Source organism: Selaginella moellendorffii, unplaced genomic scaffold, assembly GCF_000143415.4.
Source record: "Selaginella moellendorffii unplaced genomic scaffold, v1.0 SELMOscaffold_47, whole genome shotgun sequence".
NCBI lineage: Eukaryota > Viridiplantae > Streptophyta > Lycopodiopsida > Selaginellales > Selaginellaceae > Selaginella > Selaginella moellendorffii.
Genome location: NW_003314308.1, coordinates 146,959 through 168,884, shown reverse-complemented (window position 1 = coordinate 168,884; position 21,926 = coordinate 146,959). Strand labels below are relative to the sequence as shown.

Below are 21,926 nucleotides of genomic sequence, written 5' to 3'. Positions count from 1 at the left end.
CATGCGCTCCGCGAGACGAGCCTTTTTGGAATCCTGCAGGTACAGCGGTGTGAGAAAGTGGACCAGCTGGAAGATTATAGCGTACATCAGCGGCGCTGCTGGATAGCAACGAGACTGTTTCCGAAAGATACTGATCCAGTGTACTAAATGCCTTGTCAGGGATTGCGCTCTACAGTCACGGCGAGTTATGTAGCCGCGAAGAAACATAGTTTTTCATCAAAGGCCGTACCTTTAGTCGAGCCACCGCCGACGACATTGCTCGACCGGGAGCTTGGAGGGCGCGGCCGTGGACCTTTCAAGTAAGCACTAGAATCTGTAGGACTGGAGAAAGTGGGAATATTCACCTGGACGTATAGCAACGCGACCACTTTTGGCAGTAGAGCGATGGGATCTTGTTCTTGGTCCACTTGTTCTGAGAGGTTCTGGATAGAAAGGACTTCTCGTTGCCAATTTTGCTACAACCATATCAATTAGCACGCTAACCTTTCGATATGCAAAAAACAATGATCGTTCTCCCTTCTTGTCAAGCTTTCTCACACGTAGCCCACTACAAGAACACCCAACTGAAGGCACTTAGCATTTATAATTCGTCCAGTTTGCGTACCTTTCCGTGACGCTCGCTTCAAGAGCAGAATCAAATGCTCCAATGTTCTAGGAAGATTTCTCTCGTGTTAGTGACAGCGGATATGGATATGTTAGATATTAAAGCACACCTTTCCTTCCAGAGACGCCACCATCTCAGTTGCTGCAGAGGAGAGAGGTTCAGGTAGATTTTTGGCCTGATAAGATAGGATGAGTCAGTGTCACCACAGGGACTATCATACCAGGGACATCCTCACTGCCATCGAAAATGGCTTGCAAGGTTGAGCTCCAGCACTTTCGGCATTTTCTATCCTATGTTCCAAAGCCTGCAAATGTATACAATAAGAATCATAAGCGCTCAATTAAATTTCGGTAAAACCTGTGTTTCTAGGAAAACATCCGTTATTTCGGAAGCAGTTGAACGCAACAGATGCTTGTGCAAGACAGCCTGCAAATATCCATCGTTAGCCTGTAATAAAAGAGCTCAGCAATACCGACTTCCATTCCCTTGTCATCTTCAAACAGCTCTATTGCCTTTGAGAACAGCTGCAGATTAGCATAATCCTGTTGCAGATATATCAGAAATTTCTAAAACATACAGAAATACAACCTCATCAATTTTGCGCTGCAGTGCATCTATCCGTTTTCTCCTCTCCTCTGTTTTCGCTCCAAGATAAGCACGCTTGAGGGACGTCATGTATGAGATCAATTGTGGTCGCAGTTGATCAGCCAAACATTTTGCAAGAACACCTGTATCGCCATCCTCTGCGCACAATGTTGCTCGGTCAGAGTTAGAAGTGGATTTACAGATGGACGATACCTGTTCCGGCAGCCTCAAGGTCTGGATACCATTCGATGATTTTCTTTGATAGCTTCTCTTCAGCCAAAAGATCCATCTCGTCCGCAGGAGAGCCCTTTCTCGCCTTTGAAGGCACTGCTTCTTTGACAGATGGAGTCTTGCTTGACTTGTGTCTTGCTGTCTTCTTCTTACTTTTCCCCGACTTTTCTTCGTTTTCTTCTTCCTTTCGGATACTATTATCCTTTTGCTTCTTGTCGTTCTTCTTCGATCTTGAAGCAAACGGCTTTGTTTCATTCTCGTCCAGCTCAGGCTCAGGTTCCGCTTCGAGTTTCACTTCAAGAGTCGAGAATGTTTTGTCTTGAATTTCTCGTAACATATTTTGAAACTTTTCCAGCAGTGCCTGTCCAAATTCATCGAGTTAGAAAATGATGGCAGCCACTTAACTAGAGACCTTTACAAAGCCTGTACCGACGATGCATGTTTCGGCCACAAGGGTCGCTGTTGAATCCTGTAAATCGACACATACAATGTAAACTCCAAATAAGGCTGCCAGTCATAATGTACCTTCAACGCTCGTTGTACGAATGGGCACAAAAGTAGCAGCTTTCCAGAATCTGAGCATCCAAAAGTTGATGGAAGGACGTCAAGGGCATCCAACCTGAAAGAACCATTTCATTTGTACATAGCCTAGCCGAATTCGAATTACCATCCTCCCCCTTTGACTGACTCTTCCGCAGCTGAATCCAGCAGACTTATGAAGGAATTGTGAACAAATACATTGTCCAAAGCGATGCCTTCTGGATATTTAGTCTGAAGCAAAATTAATAAGCGAAAGGACATGTGAGATAACTTACCTGCAAGTATTGCCTGGGCTGAGAGATGTTAAGCTTCTGAAGAGCATCATAAGTAATGTAGGAGTTCTGAAACTCAAACATGAATAAGCTTGTATAAAGAGAGACAAACCAAGCAGAGCACCTGAGAATAGAATGCTTCAACGCTTTCACGTTGCGAGTGAGCGAACACCTGACACCATAGAATAGTTAATCTCTGAAAAAAGAAAAGAGTGTTCTTACCGCTGGTGTCCAGATTGATCCACGAAGAGTACCTTTCACCGCTTCCTCCGCGACAAGCTCGTTCAACACCATATGAAACAAGCTGTGCTCTCCAGTGACATTACCACCATCGTCTCTATCTCGAAGCAAACCTTGCAAAAGGTTCCACACACTTTGCAAGGACGTAGGCACTGTGATGGCTCTCAAAGCTCCGCGAACCGTGGCTTTCACTCGAGCAACGTATGCTGGAGTATAGAGTTGGCCTCCTTCCAACTTCGCGTGAATCTATCGAGAAAAAAGAAAAGAAAAAAGTTCCAGCGTTAGATCTTCTACCAAAAATCCAAGAACACGCTTCTTACAATGGTACCTATCCGGGACGAGAGCATCCCAGTCAAGAGCTCCGCTCCAACACCATAGCGTCTCGCAAGCTCTCCGAGAGAGACTTGGCTGGCCTCTTGCAAAGTCTCGTTCACCTCCTCCGCGAGATTATCCCAGTACTTGGTCGAGACCACCTCGCCTTGCACGAGCATGAGCTCCGGCGAGCTGCTCACGATCTGGTCGGCCTGGCGCTCGCAATGGAAGAGATCGACGCCGACCAAGGACGCCAAATCCACGAGCGAGACACGGCCCAGGCGATTGATCTCGGCCTCCATCTCCTGCCGCAAGCGATCCTGCCGAAATATTTCCGGATTGGAGGAATCCTTGGATGAGGAGCCATACCTGAGTGATGTACTCCTTGCCGGAGACGGTGTGCAAGAGATCGGCATCGAGGATTCCCAGCTGCTGGAGCTTGACGACGAGCTCCACGACGCTGCGCTCTGAGAGCCGCGCGGTCGGCTTGGCCTGCTGCGCCGCCTCGAACAGGCGCTCCAGCTCCCGGAGCTCGGCATCCATAGCTGAAATATTCTAGGGCTGTTCCAGTTCGATGGAGGGGGCGATCGAGACGATCCACGCCTTCACCTCAGCCGCATTGTGTGTCGATCGATCGATTCCTAGCTTGATTTCTATCGGGGATTTCCGCTCGCTATCGTCTCTTTAAACCCTAGATTCTGGAAAGATGCGTCTTATAACAAACCCTAAAGCTAACAACAGGTCAAACTAACGTTGAAGTTGGCACAGGATGAGCGCCGAGTTGGGGCCAGACGGTAAGTGGAGTGTAGCTGGGCTATGTTCGTTGCCTGATTTGTGTGCGCTTGCCGCAGAGATGGAATCGCTACAGTCTTGGTGGAGCTATGTCTGGGGTTTGAAGCGGGAGGATATTGCAGCGGGCAAGGTTATCAAGATGTTTAATCCCATCTCGGTCTCGCCAGACAAGAGACTGTCCAGCTTGTACGTAAGGAGGATGTTTGACTCCTTATTTTGGCAGATCTGCTCAGAGTCTGGGTTTTCTGCCAACGACTGGATTTGCCACATAAGCGGGAATTCGGGTGTGGGCAAGTCAGCGTTCCTTTGGTACTTCATCGTCAGAACCGCTATAGAGTTGAGAGATTCCAAAGTCAAGCTGGAGCTGCACATTCTCTACGAGTCTGATGGCTTCGTATGGGAGTTCAAAGGCACTGCGGTCCGTGTGGCAAAGCGCGACAGCTTCACCGCGGCCACGTTTGCCAAAGCCTCGTGGCATCTGATAAATCAGAAAGTCCCCACAGATGGTGCTATCGGACCTGTTGTATTACTTGCGGCTTCGCCAGCCGAGGAAAACGTTAAAGCTGCCAAACCCGATCGAAAGAAGACTGTCATGTACATGTACCCGTGGGAGGAAGATGAGTACGCGGCGTTGGTGGACTTGTGGAGGATCCACTACGAGAAACTTGCGAGTGAGCTGGAAACACTGAAGAAAACGCTTCGCAGTCTTGAGAAGTGGGCAAACGTGGAATACGACTTTGGAGCAAGTATCATGCTTGCGGGCCGTGCAGATTTGGCTAAAATTCCCGAGGTGAAAGAACGCGTAGAGAAAATGCTGCAGAAACATGTCGAGACTCAAAGTGAGACAGCAACGGGGTTAGCTTTCGATCTTAAGGTACTTATCCAGGCGCTCGAGCAACAGGTGCAGCACGGCTTCGAGCGTGTCAGAGCTGCTCCAGAATACTACAAATGGTTCGGAGGCATTGTGCGCTTGCTTTGGGCTGATGACTTCCAGAGATTGAACCCGGAAGAATTCGTGAGAGACTCGTTGTCTAGGACGGACCTCGGCCAGCTATTGGAGTGCCTCAAACAGAAAGCTCAAGGGCAGAAAATATCTTGGGCTCTGTTACATTTCCGGAAGCCGGCTGCGAGCTCTTCATTCCGTGAGTACTACCTTGACTTTTGCAGTGTTAAAGTCCAGGCCCAGTTTACTCTTGCTCTGACGAGGATGAAAGCGATAGACCTGGAGTTCTTCATGCGGACTTGGTTGGACATTCCTGAATATGGGGTTCTTCGAGGCTTTGTTTTTGAGGAGCTTTGCATTGCTTATGTACTGCGCGGAGCTACGCATACCGTGGTGCTTATGGTGATTTACTGTTCGTTTCTTACATTTAGTAAGTCTTGTTGCTGTAGGTCGATGATAAGCACTGTAGCAAATGTAAATCGCGTGAAGATCCTTCCCGGGGAAGATACCGAGGAAAGTGGATTGTATGCGATGTTTGCCAACAGTGCTACCACTTCAGCTGTACCAGAGTTACTAAGAAGCAAGAGCTGGAAGTATTTTGGCAGTGTTCGTCCTGTAAGAGCATGAAAAGAGAAGAGCATTTGGAACCAAGGCGGTTGTTGCGATATTACGAAGGAGATCTGAAAGCTGCTCTACTGGAGGCCGGTGAGTTAGCGCTGAGATCAGTTAACATTGGTTGGCTAATTGAGAATGACGGCAGGTGCTGATGCTATCCAGTATGTTTGGAGGCCATTGATCAAGAATGATGGGGCTGTGGACTACACTATTCTTCCTAGGACGCTGGCACAACCAACTATAGCACCACGCCATCCAGTATCGGCAGAAGCTCTTAAAACACATATCAGTGCTCTTCGTGCATGGAACGATGTCTATGGCGGGACTAGTAAGCCGGATGTGTTTGTACTCTGCTTCTTCCTGGCGGAGTCGAACTATGACGGGTTCGGCTTCCAGAGCTACCGCGACAAGTCCCGTAGGGTAACTAAACAAGCTGTGAAAGGTTCGTTATATATGCGTTTCATAGCTGCTCATACTTATGGAATGAACAATGCAGGTATTCGCCAGTGCAAAGTGTTGCTGCGGTACACTGCACCCGTTCCATGTGCAGAGGAAATGGAGATTCCCAAGGGTGTCGAGATGGTCAATGACATCGAGGGGTGCAAGTTTGACGGTGAAGTGTGTAAACCTAATTATTTTGATCCTGTGGAGGCCGTCCTTCGGTACGACGAGGTGAGTGTGAACAAGAAGCGGAAGTTTGCTTTCTGAATCCGTCTTGGAGAGTTTTTGTGTCTGTACTATCGCAAACTTTAATGCCAAAGCAGAAAAGACTAGCATAGGGTGCTATTGCTCCAGATCGTCAGAAAGTCTCGATGGAGAAAGGTAGGCTGCCTTTTTCCTGTGACAAAAAAGAAAAGCCAGCGTTGTTATGGAGCATTCCTGCTAGCAATTTCCAGGATTTTTTTCTTTTTTTCTTTTTTTTTTTCCATGAGATAGCTGAAAATTGAACAGAAAGCTTCCTCCGTAGCAACACTTCACCTCGGGTTCTAAACACAAACCGAGTGGAACAATTTCTCCTCCTCTCGAGCGCCAAATTGTGAGCTTCACAGACCCGTAGTAAGAAACGTTCTGAACTGTATTAGACATATTGTATTTATAGTTATAATAAAATATTATACTTATTATTATATCATTTAAATGCCTATTAAATTTTAAATTCCAAAATTAAAATATTTTTAATTTAAGAGTAATTTTGACAACGATTTTATTTTTAAATGAGTTATAAAATGTAAAAACATTGGCATGTTTTCATGTATTTTCTTACCAATTCTAATGACTATTGAAACACTGAGAACTGAAACCAATATTTGCGAGATTGAGTAATGAAATTATATACAAAGTGGTTCACACTAACTTATGGAGCATATTCTATGTTTCTACACGTTAAAGGTTAAAAAAATTGACTCTATTGCATTGTTTATGTTTGTTCATATATTGCACCCTTACAAAAGACTGCTTCGCCTTGATGCTTTAAGAATCTCATCACTAGCTTTTGATGATGCATAAACATTCTTGGCTTGGCTACCCAGTAGCTGCTCCAATTAGCCATCCAGCAGATGCCCTTTAACACTAAGACCTCCTCTCTGCATGTTTATAATCCATGTTTAAATCAGCATTAAAATGTGTACAAAAGTGGTAGCAATGTTCTTATGCTTTCAAGAAGATAAACCGGAGCCTTACCGGGGGACCACTACCAAAAGGCTGTAATAGGCTTGAATTGCCAAGAAGAGGAGAATTTTATTAGCAAATGGGATTGCAAGACTAAGAAAGTTATAACCAAGTTTGTGAGATATACATGCAGATGCAAAGCTTCTTGAAGAGGAGCCATGTGTTTATCAAAACAAGGTCCAATTTCTTGCGTATTTTGTGATTGCTATGAACCCATGTGATTATCTGGTAAATTTTTAATTCCATAATGCAAGTTTTCATTTTTGTCTTTTTCTCACTTTTATTGAGTTTAATCCCTTTGCCATTCCTTAATCACAGGTTCGTACGCCTCCGCCACGTCTACCGTACACGACTTGATCCACACGTTGCAAATCGGGCACTTTTTCTGGATCGTCGCCATTTGCACTGCGCACTCCTCACACATGAGATGGTGGCACGGCAGCAGCGCTTTCGTTCTCGGCCCCTCCCCACAGACACTACACTTGGGATCCATCAACGTACTTATCCTGTAGCTCGCATACGGCTTTGGCACCGTACAGCGTACGACGAGCTGCCACCCTTCCGCCATAGCCGTGACCTTGGCCCCGAGCACGTACTTGATGGGAGGGAAGCCGTCTCTCACCGCTTCCAGAACGAGCCTTCCTTTGAAATTGCCCAAATCTGCACGGATCGTCGTGAGGATGAGATCCACTGGGGAGCCCAAGTCGAAAAGCCAGCTCCTGCCCATGCCCAAGACCGTGACCTTGGGATACTGGGGTGACGAGATTTGGAAAGAGTTGGCCGAAAGATTGTTGATGTCTTGTTGTTGTTGCTGCTGCCAGACGTTTGCTGCTAAAGGGAAGTTGTTTGAGGCGCTATTGAAGAAGAGGCGGGGGCTGTTGTGAGGAACTGGATTGCCGCTATTGTAGCCCAAGGAAGCCAAGGTCGCCTTAACTTCTTCAAAGAGAGCTGGTGGGAGGCCCGGAGGACACACTGTGTTCGCAGCACCGTTGCACCGAGAAAACGCCATTGGAAATGAGTGAATACCTAGAAAGCTCTCGCCCCTGTTTTTATAATGCTGCGTACCCTTTTCCCTAATCTTTAACTTAAATCAAAATTAGTGTTTATTTACATTTTCCTTTAATGTCTTTGTTTGCTCGATTTCTTCGCAACTAGTCTCCTAGATTTTGCTATCATTTCTTCGCTAACACTGGGGTTTTATGCACACCAGGTTGATGATTTGTTTATTTTTGTTCAATCATTCTATCTCAGGTAGCATCGCTTGAAAAAATGTATAAATATTGGTTCTAGAGCCGCATCGATAGTCAAACTCCATATTCTTCCACTTCACACACGCCGCCAGCACCGCCATCCAAATCGTCTTGAAGAGCTCTCTGCCTCGTTCGACCTGTCCGGCATGGCCGGTTGTGGAAGTTTAGTCGACGCCAACGGAGTCTTGATCCAGCCTACTTTGGTGTCCTAGAACGCGATGATTCTAGCTTATGCCGTGAATGGTGAAGGCGGGCTGGATTTGGAGTTATTTGTGGGGATGCAAAGTCATGCCAAATCGAGTTACTTTCCTTGCGACCGTAAAAGCTTGTGCGGCTTGTACAGCGGATACAACGGACAGTCTAAAGGAAATCGGTGGAAAGATGGTGAAACTTACTTGCTTGGAGCTTCACTCGGAGGCAATGAAGTGCGGTTGCATGTTGGATCACTTCCTGGCGAACAGTTTGATCTTCGTCTACTCGCAGTGTGGGATTCTCAGCGAATGTTTGACAAGATGCCGACGCGAGACGTAGCTTCCTGGAGTGCACTGGTTCAAAGCTATGCTGAGAACGAGGTGAAGCTGCTCTTGAGCTGTTTGGAGAATGCAAGAACAAGGGTGGACCGTGACTTATCTTGCAGCGCTAAAGGCCTGTTTAAGGGTGGTAGCAAAGGTGGACGGCGGACAGGTGGAAGGGAAAGCTATCAAGGCTTGTTGTTTCGAGAGAGTGAAAGCTATACACTCTCTAGCTGCAAATGCTGGATTCGACCAAGACATTTTCGTGGAGAGCAGCCTGGTGGACGCCTACGCAAAGTGTGGGAACATCAAGTATGGTCGTCGAGCTTTCGACAGGATCAAGGGTCGCAACTTGGTGCTGTGGAACATTATGATTCTCGGCTATGCCGAGAACGGGGACGGAGAATCAGCTCTCGAGCTCTTCGGCCGCATGCAAACAAGGGACAGGATTGTACCAGACGCTCGAAGCTACGTTGCGGTTCTCAAGCTGTGCTAGTGCTCCAATAAGAAACGAGGCTCGCAAGCCGGAGTTCTTGCTTAAAGGCAGAGACATCCACTCCAGAGCTATGAACAGCGGGCTTGAGAGAACAGCGACAAAGGTGACGCAGTCTGGAGAGCAGCGGCCAGAGGTCCAGAGCAATGCTGCTCTCGCCGTTTTCCTGATAGCCCGTGATCAGTGCCGTCCAGGAAACTGTGTCTCGGTGCTTCGCCCTGTCGAAAATCTGGCGAGCTTCTTCCGGGCTGCCACACTTGACGTACATGTCCACCAGGCAGCTCGCGACGAACAAGGCCTGTGGAAGCCTCGCAGCTATGGCAACCGGCAGAGAAAAGATCCGCAGCGCTCGACTCGACACGGACCCTTTGGTGGATTTCTACGGCAAGTGCGGCAGCATGGTGGCAGCCGAGCGAGAGTTTGCCACTCTCGAGCTCGGTAACTTGGAACGCACTGACAGCAGGATACAGCCATCAAGGAAACACCGGCAAGGTGTTTGAATCGTTCAAGAAGCAAGCCGGATGCTGTGACTTTCCTCTCGGTTCTCACGGCTTGCAGCCATGCCGGACTTGTCGAACGAGGCAGAGAGCTCTTCAAGACGATTTGGATGGCGGTGCTGGCGGCGTGTGTGAAGTGGAAGAATATGGAGTTTGACTATCTATGCGGCTGCAGGGAGGTTCTAGAACCAATATTTATACATTTTTTCAAGCGATGCTACCTGAGATAGAATGATTGAACAAAAATAAACAAATCATCAACCTGGTGTTCCCCAGTGTTAGCGAAGAAATGATAGCAAAATCTAGGAGACTAGTTGCGAAGAAATCGAGCAAACAAAGTTAATCACAACATTAAAGGAAAATGTAAATAAACACTAATTTTGATTTAAGTTAAAGATTAGGGAAAAGGTAAGCAGCATTATAAAAACAGGGGCGAGAGCTTTCTAGGTATTCACTCATTTCCAATGGCGTTTTCTCGGTGCAACGGTGCTGCGAACACAGTGTGTCCTCCGGGCCTCCCACCAGCTCTCTTTGAAGAAGTTAAGGCGACCTTGGCTTCCTTGGGCTACAATAGCGGCAATCCAGTTTTTCACAACAGCCCCCGCCTCTTCTTCAATAGCGCCTCAAACAACTTCCCTTTAGCAGCAAACGTCTGGCAGCAGCAACAACAACAAGACATCAACAATCTTTCGGCCAACTCTTTCCAAATCTCGTCACCCCAGTATCCCAAGGTCACGGTCTTGGGCATGGGCAGGAGCTGGCTTTTCGACTTGGGCTCCCCAGTGGATCTCATCCTCACGACGATCCGTGCAGATTTGGGCAATTTCAAAGGAAGGCTCGTTCTGGAAGCGGTGAGAGACGGCTTCCCTCCCATCAAGTACGTGCTCGGGGCCAAGGTCACGGCTATGGCGGAAGGGTGGCAGCTCGTCGTACGCTGTACGGTGCCAAAGCCGTATGCGAGCTACAGGATAAGTACGTTGATGGATCCCAAGTGTAGTGTCTGTGGGGAGGGGCCGAGAACGAAAGCGCTGCTGCCGTGCCACCATCTCATGTGTGAGGAGTGCGCAGTGCAAATGGCGACGATCCAGAAAAAGTGCCCGATTTGCAACGTGTGGATCAAGTCGTGTACGGTAGACGTGGCGGAGGCGTACGAACCTGTGATTAAGGAATGGCAAAGGGATTAAACTCAATAAAAGTGAGAAAAAGACAAAAATGAAAACTTGCATTATGGAATTAAAAATTTACCAGATAATCACATGGGTTCATAGCAATCACAAAATACGCAAGAAATTGGACCTTGTTTTGATAAACACATGGCTCCTCTTCAAGAAGCTTTGCATCTGCATGTATATCTCACAAACTTGGTTATAACTTTCTTAGTCTTGCAATCCCATTTGCTAATAAAATTCTCCTCTTCTTGGCAATTCAAGCCTATTACAGCCTTTTGGTAGTGGTCCCCCGGTAAGGCTCCGGTTTATCTTCTTGAAAGCATAAGAACATTGCTACCACTTTTGTACACATTTTAATGCTGATTTAACATGGATTGTAAACATGCAGAGAGGAGGTCTTAGTGTTAAAGGGCATCTGCTGGATGGCTAATTGGAGCAGCTACTGGGTAGCCAAGCCAAGAATACTTATGCATCATCAAAAGCTAGTGATGAGATTCTTAAAGCTTCAAGGCGAAGCAGTCTTTTCTAAGGGTGCAATATATGAACAAACATAAATAACGCAATAGAGTCAATTTTTTTAACCTTTAACGTGTAGAAACATAGAATATGCTCCATAAGTTAGTGTGAACCACTTTGTATATAATTTCATTACTCAATCTCGCAAATATTGGTTTCAGTTCTCAGTGTTTCAATAGTCATTAGAATTGGTAAGAAAATACATGAAAACATGCCAATTTTTTTACATTTTATAACTCATTTAAAAATAAAAACGTTGTCAAAATTACTCTTAAATTAAAAATATTTTAATTTTGGAATTTAAAAATTAACAGGCATTTAAATGATATAATAATAGTATAATATTTTATTATAACTATAAATACAATAGAAGATGATGTCTAATACAGTTCAGAACGTTTCTTACTACGGGTCTGTGAAGCTCACAATTTGGCGCTCGAGAGGAGGAGAAATTGTTCCACTCGGTTTGTGTTTAGAACCCGAGGTGAAGTGTTGCTACGGAGGAAGCTTTCTGTTCAATTTTCAGCTATCTCATGGAAAAAAAAAAAGAAAAAAAGAAAAAATCCTGGAAATTGCTAGCAGGAATGCTCCATAACAACGCTGGCTTTTCTTTTTTGTCACAGGAAAAAGGCAGCCTACCTTTCTCCATCGAGACTTTCTGACGATCTGGAGCAATAGCACCCTATGCTAGTCTTTTCTGCTTTGGCACTAAAGTTTGCGATAGTACAGACACAAAAACTCTCCAAGACGGATTCAGAAAGCAAACTTCCGCTTCTTGTTCACACTCACCTCCTCGTATCGAAGGACGGCCTCCACAGGATCAAAATAATTAGGTTTACACACTTCACCGTCAAACTTGCACCCCTCGATGTCATTGACCATCTCGACACCCTTGGGAATCTCCATTTCCTCTGCACATGGAACGGGTGCAGTGTACCGCAGCAACACTTTGCACTGGCGAATACCTGCATTGTTCATTCCATAAGTATGAGCAGCTATGAAACGCATATATAACGAACCTTTCACAGCTTGTTTAGCTACCCTACGGGACTTGTCGCGGTAGCTCTGGAAGCCGAACCCGCCATAGTTCGATTCCGCCAGGAAGAAGCAGAGTACAAACTCATCCGGCTTACTAGTCCCGCCATAGATATCGTTCCATGCACGAAGAGCACTGAGATGTGTTTTAAGAGCTTCCGCCGATACTGGATGGCGTGGTGCTATAGTTGGTTGCGCCAGCGTCCTAGGAAGAATAGTGTAGTCCACAGCCCCATCATTCTTGATCAATGGCCTCCAAACATACTGGATAACATCAGCACCTGCCGTCATTCGCAATTAGCCAACCAATGTTAACTGATGTCAGCGCTAACTCACCGGCCTCCAGTAGAGCAGCTTTCAGATCTCCTTCGTAATATCGCAACAGCCGCCTTGGTTCCAAATGCTCTTCTCTTTTCATGCTCTTACAGGACGAACACTGCCAAAATACTTCCAGCTCCTGCTTCTTAGTAACTCTGGTACAGCTAAAGTGGTAGCACTGTTGGCAAACATCGCATACAATCCACTTTCCTCGGTATTTCCCTCGGGAAGGATCTTCACGCGATTTACATTTGCTACAGTGCTTATCATCGACCTGCAGCAACAATGAAGAGCTCGCAACGGAATGAAGAGCTCGCAGCCGGCTTCCTGAAAGGTAATAGAGCCCAAGATATTTTCTGCCCTTGAGCTTTCTGTTTGAAGCACTCCAATAGCTGGCCGAGGTCCGTCCTAGACAACGAGTCTCTCACGAATTCTTCCGGGTTCAATCTCTGGAAGTCATCAGACCAAAGCAAGCACACAACGCCTCCGAACCATTTGTAATATTCTGGAGCACGCTCAAAGTCGTCCTGCACCTGTTGCTCGAGCGCCTGGTTAAGTACCTTAAGATCGAAAGCTAACCCCGTTGCTGTCTCACTTTGAGTCTCGACATGTTTCTGCATTTTCTCTACGCGTTCTTTCACCTCGGGAACTTTAGCCAAATCTGCACGGCCCACAAGTTGGAGGAAAGTTGGAGGAAAGCTTGTCAAGCTCGTAGCGCTAGAGCCTGGACGAGAGGTTCACGCTCGAGCTGTGAGGAGTGGGTTAAACTCGGACATATTCGTGGCCAGCACTCTGGTGGATATGTACGCATGGAAGCATGGTGGACGCTTGGGCCATGTTTGACAGGATGGGTTGGTGACGGGCAGTCGGCTTTGACGTTTTCTCGAGCATGCAAAGCGAAGAAGATGGCTGTGTTCCCGACTTGGTAACTTTGCTCGGACCTGGCAGAGAAGGAGAGAGGCGAAAAGATAGACGGGAGAGCTGTGAAGGTTCAGTGCCTGGAGAGAAGGTTTTAGCAATACACTCTCTGGCTGGTCGAGGTGGGTGTGGATTCGGTTCTTCGGTGGCCAACACGCTGATCGCTATGTCCGCCGGTTGTGGAAGTTTAGTCGACGCCAACGGAGTCTTGATTCAGCCTACTTTGGTGTCCTAGAACGCGATGATTCTAGCTTATGCCGTGAATGGTGAAGGCGGGCTGGATTTGGAGTTATTTGTGGGGATGCAAAGTCATGCCGAATCGAGTTACTTTCCTTGCGACCGTAAAAGCTTGTGCGGCTTGTACAGCGGATACAACGGACAGTTTAAAAGAAATCGGTGGAAAGATGGTGAAACTTACGTGCTTGGAGCTTCACTCGGAGGCAATGAAGTGCGGTTGCATGTTGGATCACTTCCTGGCGAACAGTTTGATCTTCGTCTACTCGCAGTGTGGGATTCTCAGCGAGTGTTTGACAAGATGCTGACGCGAGACGTAGCTTTGTGGAGTGCACTGATTCAAAGCTATGCCGAGAACGAGGTGAAGCTGCTCTTGAGCTGTTTGGAGAATCCAAGAACAAGGGTGGACTCCAGATCGCGTGCAGCACTAAAGGCCTGTTTAAGCGTGGACGGCGAACAGGTGGAAGGGAAAGCTATCAAGGCTGTTGTTTCGAGAGAGTGAAAGCTATACACTCTCTAGCTGCAAATGCTGGATTCGACCAAGACATTTTCGTGGCAAGCAGCCTGGTGGACGCCTTCGCAAAGTGTGGGAACATCGAGTATGGTCGTCAAGCTTTCGACAGGATCAAGGGTCGCAACTTGGTGCTGTGGATTCTCGGCTATGCCGAGAACGGGGACGGAGAATCAGCTCTCGAGCTCTTCGGCCGCATGCAAACAAGGGACAGGATTGTACCAGACGCTCGAAGCTACGTTGCGGTTCTCAAGGCCTGTGCTAGTGCTCCAATAAGAAACGAGGCTCGCAAGCCGGAGTTCTTGCTTAAAGGCAGAGACACGAGTAGAGTTCCAGAGCAATGCTGCTCTCGTCGTTTTCCTGATAGCCCGTGATCATTGCCGTCGTCCAGGCTCTAGCGCTACAAGCTTGACAAGCTTTCCTCCAACTTTCCTCCCTTCTTCTCTCGCAGCAAACCGAGCGCAGGCTTTGATCGCTGCCAGGAAAGTCACTCGATTCGGAGCAAGGCCCTCGACGCCCTCCATGCGAGAGAAAAGTTCCAAGGCCTCACCACACTCTCCATTCTCCGCATAGCCCAGGATAATGGTATTCCACGACACTAGATCGTGCTCCCGGATCCTCTCAAACACGCGATGAGCTCCACCATGGAGCCACACTCCGCGTACATTGCCCGAAAACCCAGGCAAGAACAATACAAGATAGATAGAATATTACAAAACCAGTATAGAAGGAAAGAAGCTCACATTCTAGACGAGAAAAATCTCCACACTCTGCCTAGTCTAGTTCCTGACCAAGCTCCGGCCGATTTTCAGGCCCGAGTCCTTGTTCTTGATCTCGTGCGGGACGTAGATCACTTCCACATCCGGAGGGATGCTACCATTCCTTCCACTCGCGGCTGGAAGCTCGCGGCCTTGATCTCTTACTGCGAGCTTTCTTCCATTTTCGTCATCTTGGTTCTTCTCGAGCTTTCCTTCTTTCTTTCTTCTCTCCAGTGACATTATCACCATCGTCTCTATCGCAAAGCAAGCCTTGCACGAGCTCTGGCGAGCTGCTCACGATCTGGAGGCGATTGATCTCGGCCTCCATCTCCTGCCGCAAGCGATCCTGCCGAAATATTTCCGTGCCAGCGAAGGAGCTGACTGTTTGTTGATAGCCGATGCTCCTGGGACGGGATCATCGGCCCGAGAGCGTCCCAGGATTGCGCGATCGGATCAGGAGTGATGTAGTACTTGCCGGAGCATCCGAGCTTGACGACGGGCCTTGGCCTGCTCATGATAGTGAAATATTTTAGGGTTCTTCCAATTCGATGGACTCGGCCATGAAGGCGGCGATCGAGGCGATCCACGCCTCGCCAAGGCACGCTGTTCTTCACCTCGCCGGCGGCGCATCGCAGGTCAGCAGCCGCATTGTGTGGATCGATCGATCGATTCCTAGCTTGATTGCTATCGGGGATTTCTATGGATTCTAGGCGCTCGGGTGGCTGCTGTCGGTGCCGCGAGCTTCACAGACGCTGCTGGAAGCCACAGTTCCCTATACGCGCGCGTCGATGATCCAGCTCCTTGGAAGAGTAGGCTAGAATATCTTCGATCTAACAAAGAAAGATCTTTGGATTTTAGGCTCCACAGCAATATGCTAGTCGTGAAGTAGCCGATGAGATGGCTACCGCTGCTTACAATCGAGCTCTTACTCTCTCGCTACCAGGTGTGATTTCTACTAGAGTTTTTTCTCGATCGAGTGAGCGGATTTTTTCTTGGAATGCAGTGCAGGCACTCTGGTGGCTGGATTTGGAGTCACTGGTGCGTTGACGACTGGGAGTCCCAAGCGAGGAGATCACAGGTGACTTTGTTTTCGTGTTCTTCGTGGAAGAGTTTTATTTTCATTTTTTCTTTCCAGATGCCACATATCTGCTCGAACGCATTCATCTCTTTGGAGATATGACCTCACTCTTTACAAGGTCTTGTATATTTACAGCAACGAATTTTATCGATTGTTCTCATCTCATCTCCAGGGATATAGAGATCGTTTTGGAGAGGATTGTCTATCCAGTCAGCTCCTGATCAAGGTTATGATTTTTATGACCAGGCTTTTCAGTTCGCCCAGGCTTTTGATTTATGTCCAGGCTATGGCTGACGTTTGTGAGATTGGAAATACGGTACCGGTAGAATTGAAGACCCCTGAGGAAGAAATTCGAGAGTCGAGGCTGAATTACACAGAGGACGAAGAGCTCGAGCAGCTAATACATGGAAATGTCTGCATGGTCCGTTATCCTGGTGAAGGTACTTCGAAATTTGCTCAGTGCTAGTTTTTTCATAAGTCGTGATACAGATAGCAAAGATCGTAGAACCGGCAGAAGGGTCGTTCTTTCCGGTGCTTTTAATCCATTGCACGAAGGTCATCTTACACTGATGAGCACGGCATGCACGTAAGTTTCCTGATAGAAAATGTTTTTGTTGATCTAACGCAAGTTACAGCCTTGTGCAAGGCGGCAGTCCGTGTTTCGAGCTATCAGCAATTAACGCAGACAAGCCAGCGCTTCCAGTTCATGAGATCAGGCAGCGAGTGAAGCAGTTCGTGGAAAGAGGTATGGAGAGAGAATTCTAGGAGGTCTGTTCTCACGATGTTTGTGAATTCACCAGGAAAGACTATGATAGTGACCAACCAGCCTTTCTTCTACAAGAAAGCGGAAATTCTCCCGGACAGTACGTTTCTCGTCGGCGTTGACACAGCGATGAGACTTGTCAATGTAAGCTATATATCATTGCTCGCATCACTTTCACGAAAATTGATCTCTTCAGGAGAAGTACTATGGTGGAAGCAGGGAGAGAATGATGGAAGTTCTCCTGAACGTACAGAGACTCGGGTGTGATTTCATGGTTGCGGGACGCATCGTCGATGGCGTTTTCAAGGTGAAATTTTTATTGTTCCCATGATCGTTATTGATGCATTCTTTTTGCAGACAATGTTGGATGTTAATGTTCCAGAAGAAGTGAAAGAAATGTTTTCGTCCCTTCCAGAGAACGTTTTTCGTGTGGATCTCTCCTCCACAGAGATTAGACAAAAGGCCTCCATGTAAAATTCAAACTTGAATTAGCTGGGATCTGAGCTACCCTGGGGGCTATCTAAATGGCTTCACCACTTGAGAAGATAATCAAATCAGCCCAGCTACATAAACAACTCCGTTAGTTTGGCATTGTAAAAAAGAGAGATTATAGACAACATCTATAACATGTTTTGAGGTTTATGGCTATGATGTTATATATTAATAAGTGGGATTTTAATAGCTAGTAAATTAAACATTTAAAAAGATAAATAACTTTATATCTCAACTATATATATATATATATATATATATAAAAACTATTACAATGTAGGCATAACTAGATGTAATGTGTTGTTTTAAAGATAGTGAATTGGAAATTACATGATATATTTTGAACTTAGATACTAATTATTTTATTTATAAAGAGGTTAATAGTCTAGATAGGACTAATAAGTATATAAATTAGTAAATAACAAACATAGGCATATATAATGATATTGTGGAGGAAAACTCCAAAGACAAGTGTGTACAGAAAAACCACTGTTACTTAGGGATTTAAGCTTCTTCACACTTTGATGTTAATTGTCATCACAACCATCCAAAAGTTCATTTTCTTCAGCACTAACCTCTTCAGTAGTGCTATTATTACTCTCCATCAGAACATATTTGCTTTTTGCTTTCCACTAAGCCTTTTTTTATTACTAAACCCTTCTTTATTTAACTTCACAATAAGAATTTCCCCCTCACAACCCTAGGATTATTTTTAATCCATAACTAATTAATCACACTTAGTCTAAAACAAAGAAAAATCCATGATCTTGACTTTATCTCAGTCGCAAGCACAGTTTAGCCCCTTGAATATATAATTAAATTTGCCACATAAAAGGGAAAACATGTTTTAACTTTCAATTTGCATGAATTGAATAGGTGTTAATTGTTGTTATATGAAACAGTTTTATGGACATTTAGTTGAGCTTTTTAAGTTTAATTATGTTTCTTCTACCATGGAATGTAGAAGTATGTTTGATATAAATTAAGCAATTCCTTTATCATTTACAAATTAGTTTAATTAATACCATAAAATCTTTAAAAGTAAAATAAACAAACCCATATTATAAATCTTAGTTAATGAAATAAATTAATAAAGAAAACATATTTCATATATTTATTAGTTAAAAAACCTCTGCAGTCACAATGGCTGTGATCTAAAATGCTTAATTTTATATAAATAATATGATGCATTAGTGTTTTAAAAAATTTCTTTAATTGATAAATAAATTGTAGTTAATAATTCTTTCCTTCATTTCTGTGTAAATTTTACATGTTTCTACTTACTATAATAACACAATATTTAGCTTTATTACGTTATTCTTAGATATATAATTTTTTATAATATTGATAATAATAATCAGCAAAATTTTATTATTATGCCTTAGAATATCTATACATAAACAAATCTAAAACTTCTGACCAACTACCAATGGTAGTCTTTCTCTGTGCTAGCAGTAATTCAAAACTTATGACCAACTACTAATACTAGTCTTTTCTTAGTTTTATGTACTACCAACTAAGAAACAATAACGTGTGGCCATCGGAGTCTAGCTATGGAGGAGATGAAGCAGCGACCACACTTGCTAGCAGTTCCAGTCCCAGCTCAAGGCCACATGAATCCTATGCTTCAACTTTGTAAGAGGCTCGCATCTAGTGGATTTTTCATCACTTTCTTGGTCTCACACAAAAGGGAGAATTTTATAGCTACAGAGCAACGAGCTACAGGCCAGCACTTGCGATTTGTCTACTTACCCGATGCTTTGCTTCCAGGAGTCATATCCGCCTCTACGGTTCTGCTCGAGTTTACTGCTATTCTGGAGAAAAATCTCAAATTGGCGGTGCCAGAAATTATTCAAGATGTCATGGCAGATCCTTCTCTGCCTCGAGTGTCTTGCATACTCACCGACGTAGTAATTACTAGCCTTCAAGACGTCGCTCGCCAGTTCGGGATTTGCAAGGTGACTCTTTCAACATTTTCTGCTTCGTGGCTTAGCATCGAGAATGGTCTTCTTGTGCTCAAGGAAAATGGACTCCTGCCGCTAAAAGGTATGTTTTTCTTTTATTCTAGTCTGAGTTGATTTTTTCTTTAAATTATTTTTTAGGCACTTCGAGGATCATTGATTTCGTACCCGGCCTCCCTCCAATTGCTGGACGGGATTTTACTTTGCAAATTCAAGAAGTCCACCCCTTAGATCCCGACTTCTCTATCCGGTATAGCAGGAACCAGATCATACAAAATGACGCATGGGTGTTTATAAACTCTTTCCACGAGTTGGAAAAATCTCAGCTCGACCAGCTTGCTAGAGACAATCCACGGTTCGTTCCAATCGGTCCATTACTCCCGTCATTTGCATTCGACAGCCAGGTTGGAGTGGACGAAGTCGAGCAGGAGAGATGTGGTTTTTGGACGGAAGATATGAGCTGCCTCGACTGGCTGGACGAGCAGCCATCCAAATCAGTCATCTACATCTCCTTTGGAAGCCTGGCCAATGCTTCTCCTGACCATATCAAGCAACTCTATTCAGGACTCGTGCAAAGTGATTATCCTTTCCTTTGGGTGATACGATCAGACAACGAGGAGCTTCGAAAACTTTTCGAAGATCCAAGTTATGACAAATGCAAGTTTGTTTCCTGGGCTCCTCAACTCAAGGTAAGCTTCTTCTTTTACCTCTTTTTCTTGCTTAATATGTCGTCCACACAGGTTCTCAAGCATCCTTCCGTGGGTGCGTTTCTCACTCATTGTGGATGGAATTCTCTTTTGGAGACGATCGTTGCTGGAGTCCCCGTGCTTGGATGGCCTTTCTTGTACGAGCAGCCACTTAACTGTGCGCTCGCTGTGGAGCATTGGAAGATCGGCTCTTGCTTGCCACCGAGTCCAGATGCCACAATCGTTGAAAAGACAGTGAAGGATATCATGGGAGAAGCAGGCCAAATGTGGAGGGACAATGTCACGAAGCTTGCCATCTCCGCGAAAGATGCAGTATCTGATGGAGGTCTGTCACAACAAAATTTGCAAGCGTTTACGTGTAAAATGGAGATTGTTTCATAAAACCAAATTTACGGGTCATTATATAGTAGTTAAACAGAGATCGAAGCTCTAGTGTGGCGATTTCTAGTGAGGAGAAGAGCTGCGCGAAAGGAGCAGCTAAGCAGTGATGAAACAAAGAAGGAAGAACAGACGCAGCGGCGTCAGGACCGGCCCAATGCTTGTCTAGCAAAACTTTTGTAAAAAGCATATTTTAGGAATCAACAGCATCTGCATATATGCCCTTAGCGCCTTTGTATTTGAATGAATTTCACGGAGAGGAAGAACCAAATCCTGGGGCAGCGCTGCACAATGTGGCAGCTTCCAAGGATACTGGCTCGCGGCCTTTTTGGATCAGGATTTTGTGCGCTCCAGAGTCTCCAGGATGATCAGCTGCTACAACTACATCGTGGAGATGAATCCCGGCTTGCAACAAGCCGATTACGCGCCCTACACTGGCTTCCGCCGCGAGTGCGAGAGGTTCTTCGGCGATGACCGTCCAGGTAGCGTGTTCCCTCACTCGATCGATCCAATATGCTATCGTACGCATTCCTCTCTCACTCGTCACAGGGATGGATCTTATCAGATTCATGTTCCACCGGCACGTCCGAGATAAACATCGATGGCATCCTGCGAAAGGGGTTGGTGCTCACAAATCTTGACAAGTTCTTCTTCAGCACCTCCGTCAATAACTGCCTAAGCTTCACAAAGCCCAACTTCAATGGCGTCCCCAAGATACTCCTCTTCCTCGTGCTCATACCCTCTCCGGTAAGATCTCTCTTTCTCTCTCTCTCTCTCTCTCGCGTCCCATAAGATATGTTCTTAGTGATCGATAGCTTCATCGACTCTCTTTTTTCTTCTTTTCAGAGTCAAAAACTACAGGGATGTCTGGACGATTTCTGCCAATGTGCCACATCGGTCACTGCCAGAGCCATAATCCATCTCACATCGAGCAAGGTATATATAAACAGCTTCCCTTTTTCTGGACTCGATGTTTAGTGAGCATTCCTCTATTTCTCTCCAAAAGAATTGGACTAGGGAAGGAAGATATCATATTTTTGGGCTTGAGAAGTCGGGATCTATGGGGTGGATTTGAACCAAAGTAAAATCCTGTCCAGCAATTGGAGGGAGGCCAGGTACGAAATCAGATTCACCTTGAACTGGCGAGAGTGGAAACATCTCAGCTCGACCAGCTTGCTAGATACAATCCATGGTTCGTTCCAATCGGTCCATCCCGTCATATGCATTCGATGGCCAGGTTGGAGTGGACGAACTCGAGCAGGAAAGGTGTGGTTTTTTGGACGGAAGTTTGAGCTGCCTCGACTGGCTAGACGAGCAGCCATCCAAATCAGTCATCTACGTCTCCTTTGTAAGCCTGGCCAATGCTTCTCCCGACCATATCAAACAACTATATTCAGGACTCGTGCAAAGTGATTATCCTTTCCTTTGATCAGACAATGATAAGCTTGGAAAGCTTTTCAAAGATCCAAGTTATGACAAATGCAAGTTTGTTTCCTGGGCTCCTCAACTCAGGCTTCTCCTTTTACCTCTTTTC

At 45.7% G+C, this 21,926-nt stretch overlaps 4 protein-coding genes across 7 annotated transcripts; 3 read left to right on the top strand and 1 right to left on the bottom strand.

Annotated features, from left to right (window-relative positions):
- Position 1: 1 nt before the first annotated feature.
- Positions 2–3,483, bottom strand: LOC9658331 (E3 UFM1-protein ligase 1 homolog). Its single transcript, XM_024686124.1, has 20 exons — positions 3,154–3,483; positions 2,793–3,104; positions 2,455–2,718; positions 2,357–2,404; positions 2,236–2,301; positions 2,088–2,191; positions 1,946–2,039; positions 1,833–1,889; positions 1,403–1,781; positions 1,193–1,347; positions 1,081–1,146; positions 962–1,030; positions 825–908; positions 714–779; positions 605–651; positions 484–547; positions 345–436; positions 230–292; positions 86–169; positions 2–33 (listed from the first exon to the last, which is right to left on the bottom strand). Exons 1-18 carry the CDS (start codon positions 3,325–3,327, stop codon positions 232–234), a joined length of 2,202 nt encoding a protein of 733 aa, XP_024541892.1. The 5' UTR covers positions 3,328–3,483; the 3' UTR covers positions 2–33; positions 86–169; positions 230–231.
- Positions 3,484–8,270: 4,787 nt separating this feature from the next.
- Positions 8,271–9,060, top strand: LOC112350204 (pentatricopeptide repeat-containing protein At1g11290, chloroplastic-like). The gene is made up of 2 exons (XM_024686023.1): positions 8,271–8,624; positions 8,737–9,060. Exons 1-2 carry the CDS (start codon positions 8,271–8,273, stop codon positions 9,058–9,060), a joined length of 678 nt encoding a protein of 225 aa, XP_024541791.1.
- A 6,502-nt stretch (positions 9,061–15,562) lies between these two features.
- On the top strand, positions 15,563–17,502 carry LOC9658328. Of its 2 annotated transcripts, XM_024686216.1 has the most exons (12): positions 15,563–15,648; positions 15,724–15,822; positions 15,872–15,956; positions 16,022–16,091; positions 16,149–16,209; positions 16,264–16,317; positions 16,375–16,531; positions 16,581–16,677; positions 16,727–16,836; positions 16,892–16,998; positions 17,051–17,161; positions 17,212–17,502. In XM_024686216.1, exons 1-12 carry the CDS (start codon positions 15,574–15,576, stop codon positions 17,326–17,328), a joined length of 1,143 nt encoding a protein of 380 aa, XP_024541984.1. In that variant the 5' UTR covers positions 15,563–15,573; the 3' UTR covers positions 17,329–17,502. The 2 variants fall into 2 exon arrangements, with proteins under 2 accessions (XP_024541984.1, XP_002981133.2); XM_002981087.2 differs by having other exon boundaries at positions 16,264–16,531.
- A 1,290-nt stretch (positions 17,503–18,792) lies between these two features.
- LOC9657639 (linamarin synthase 1) lies at positions 18,793–20,423 on the top strand. 3 transcript variants are annotated; one of them, XM_024686219.1, is made up of 4 exons: positions 18,793–19,392; positions 19,449–19,662; positions 19,708–19,996; positions 20,048–20,423. In XM_024686219.1, exons 1-4 carry the CDS (start codon positions 18,900–18,902, stop codon positions 20,393–20,395), a joined length of 1,344 nt encoding a protein of 447 aa, XP_024541987.1. In that variant the 5' UTR covers positions 18,793–18,899; the 3' UTR covers positions 20,396–20,423. The 3 variants fall into 3 exon arrangements, with proteins under 3 accessions (XP_024541987.1, XP_024541986.1, XP_024541988.1); XM_024686220.1 differs by having other exon boundaries at positions 18,888–18,981; positions 19,117–19,392; positions 19,449–19,996; XM_024686218.1 differs by having other exon boundaries at positions 19,449–19,996.
- Positions 20,424–21,926: the final 1,503 nt, after the last annotated feature.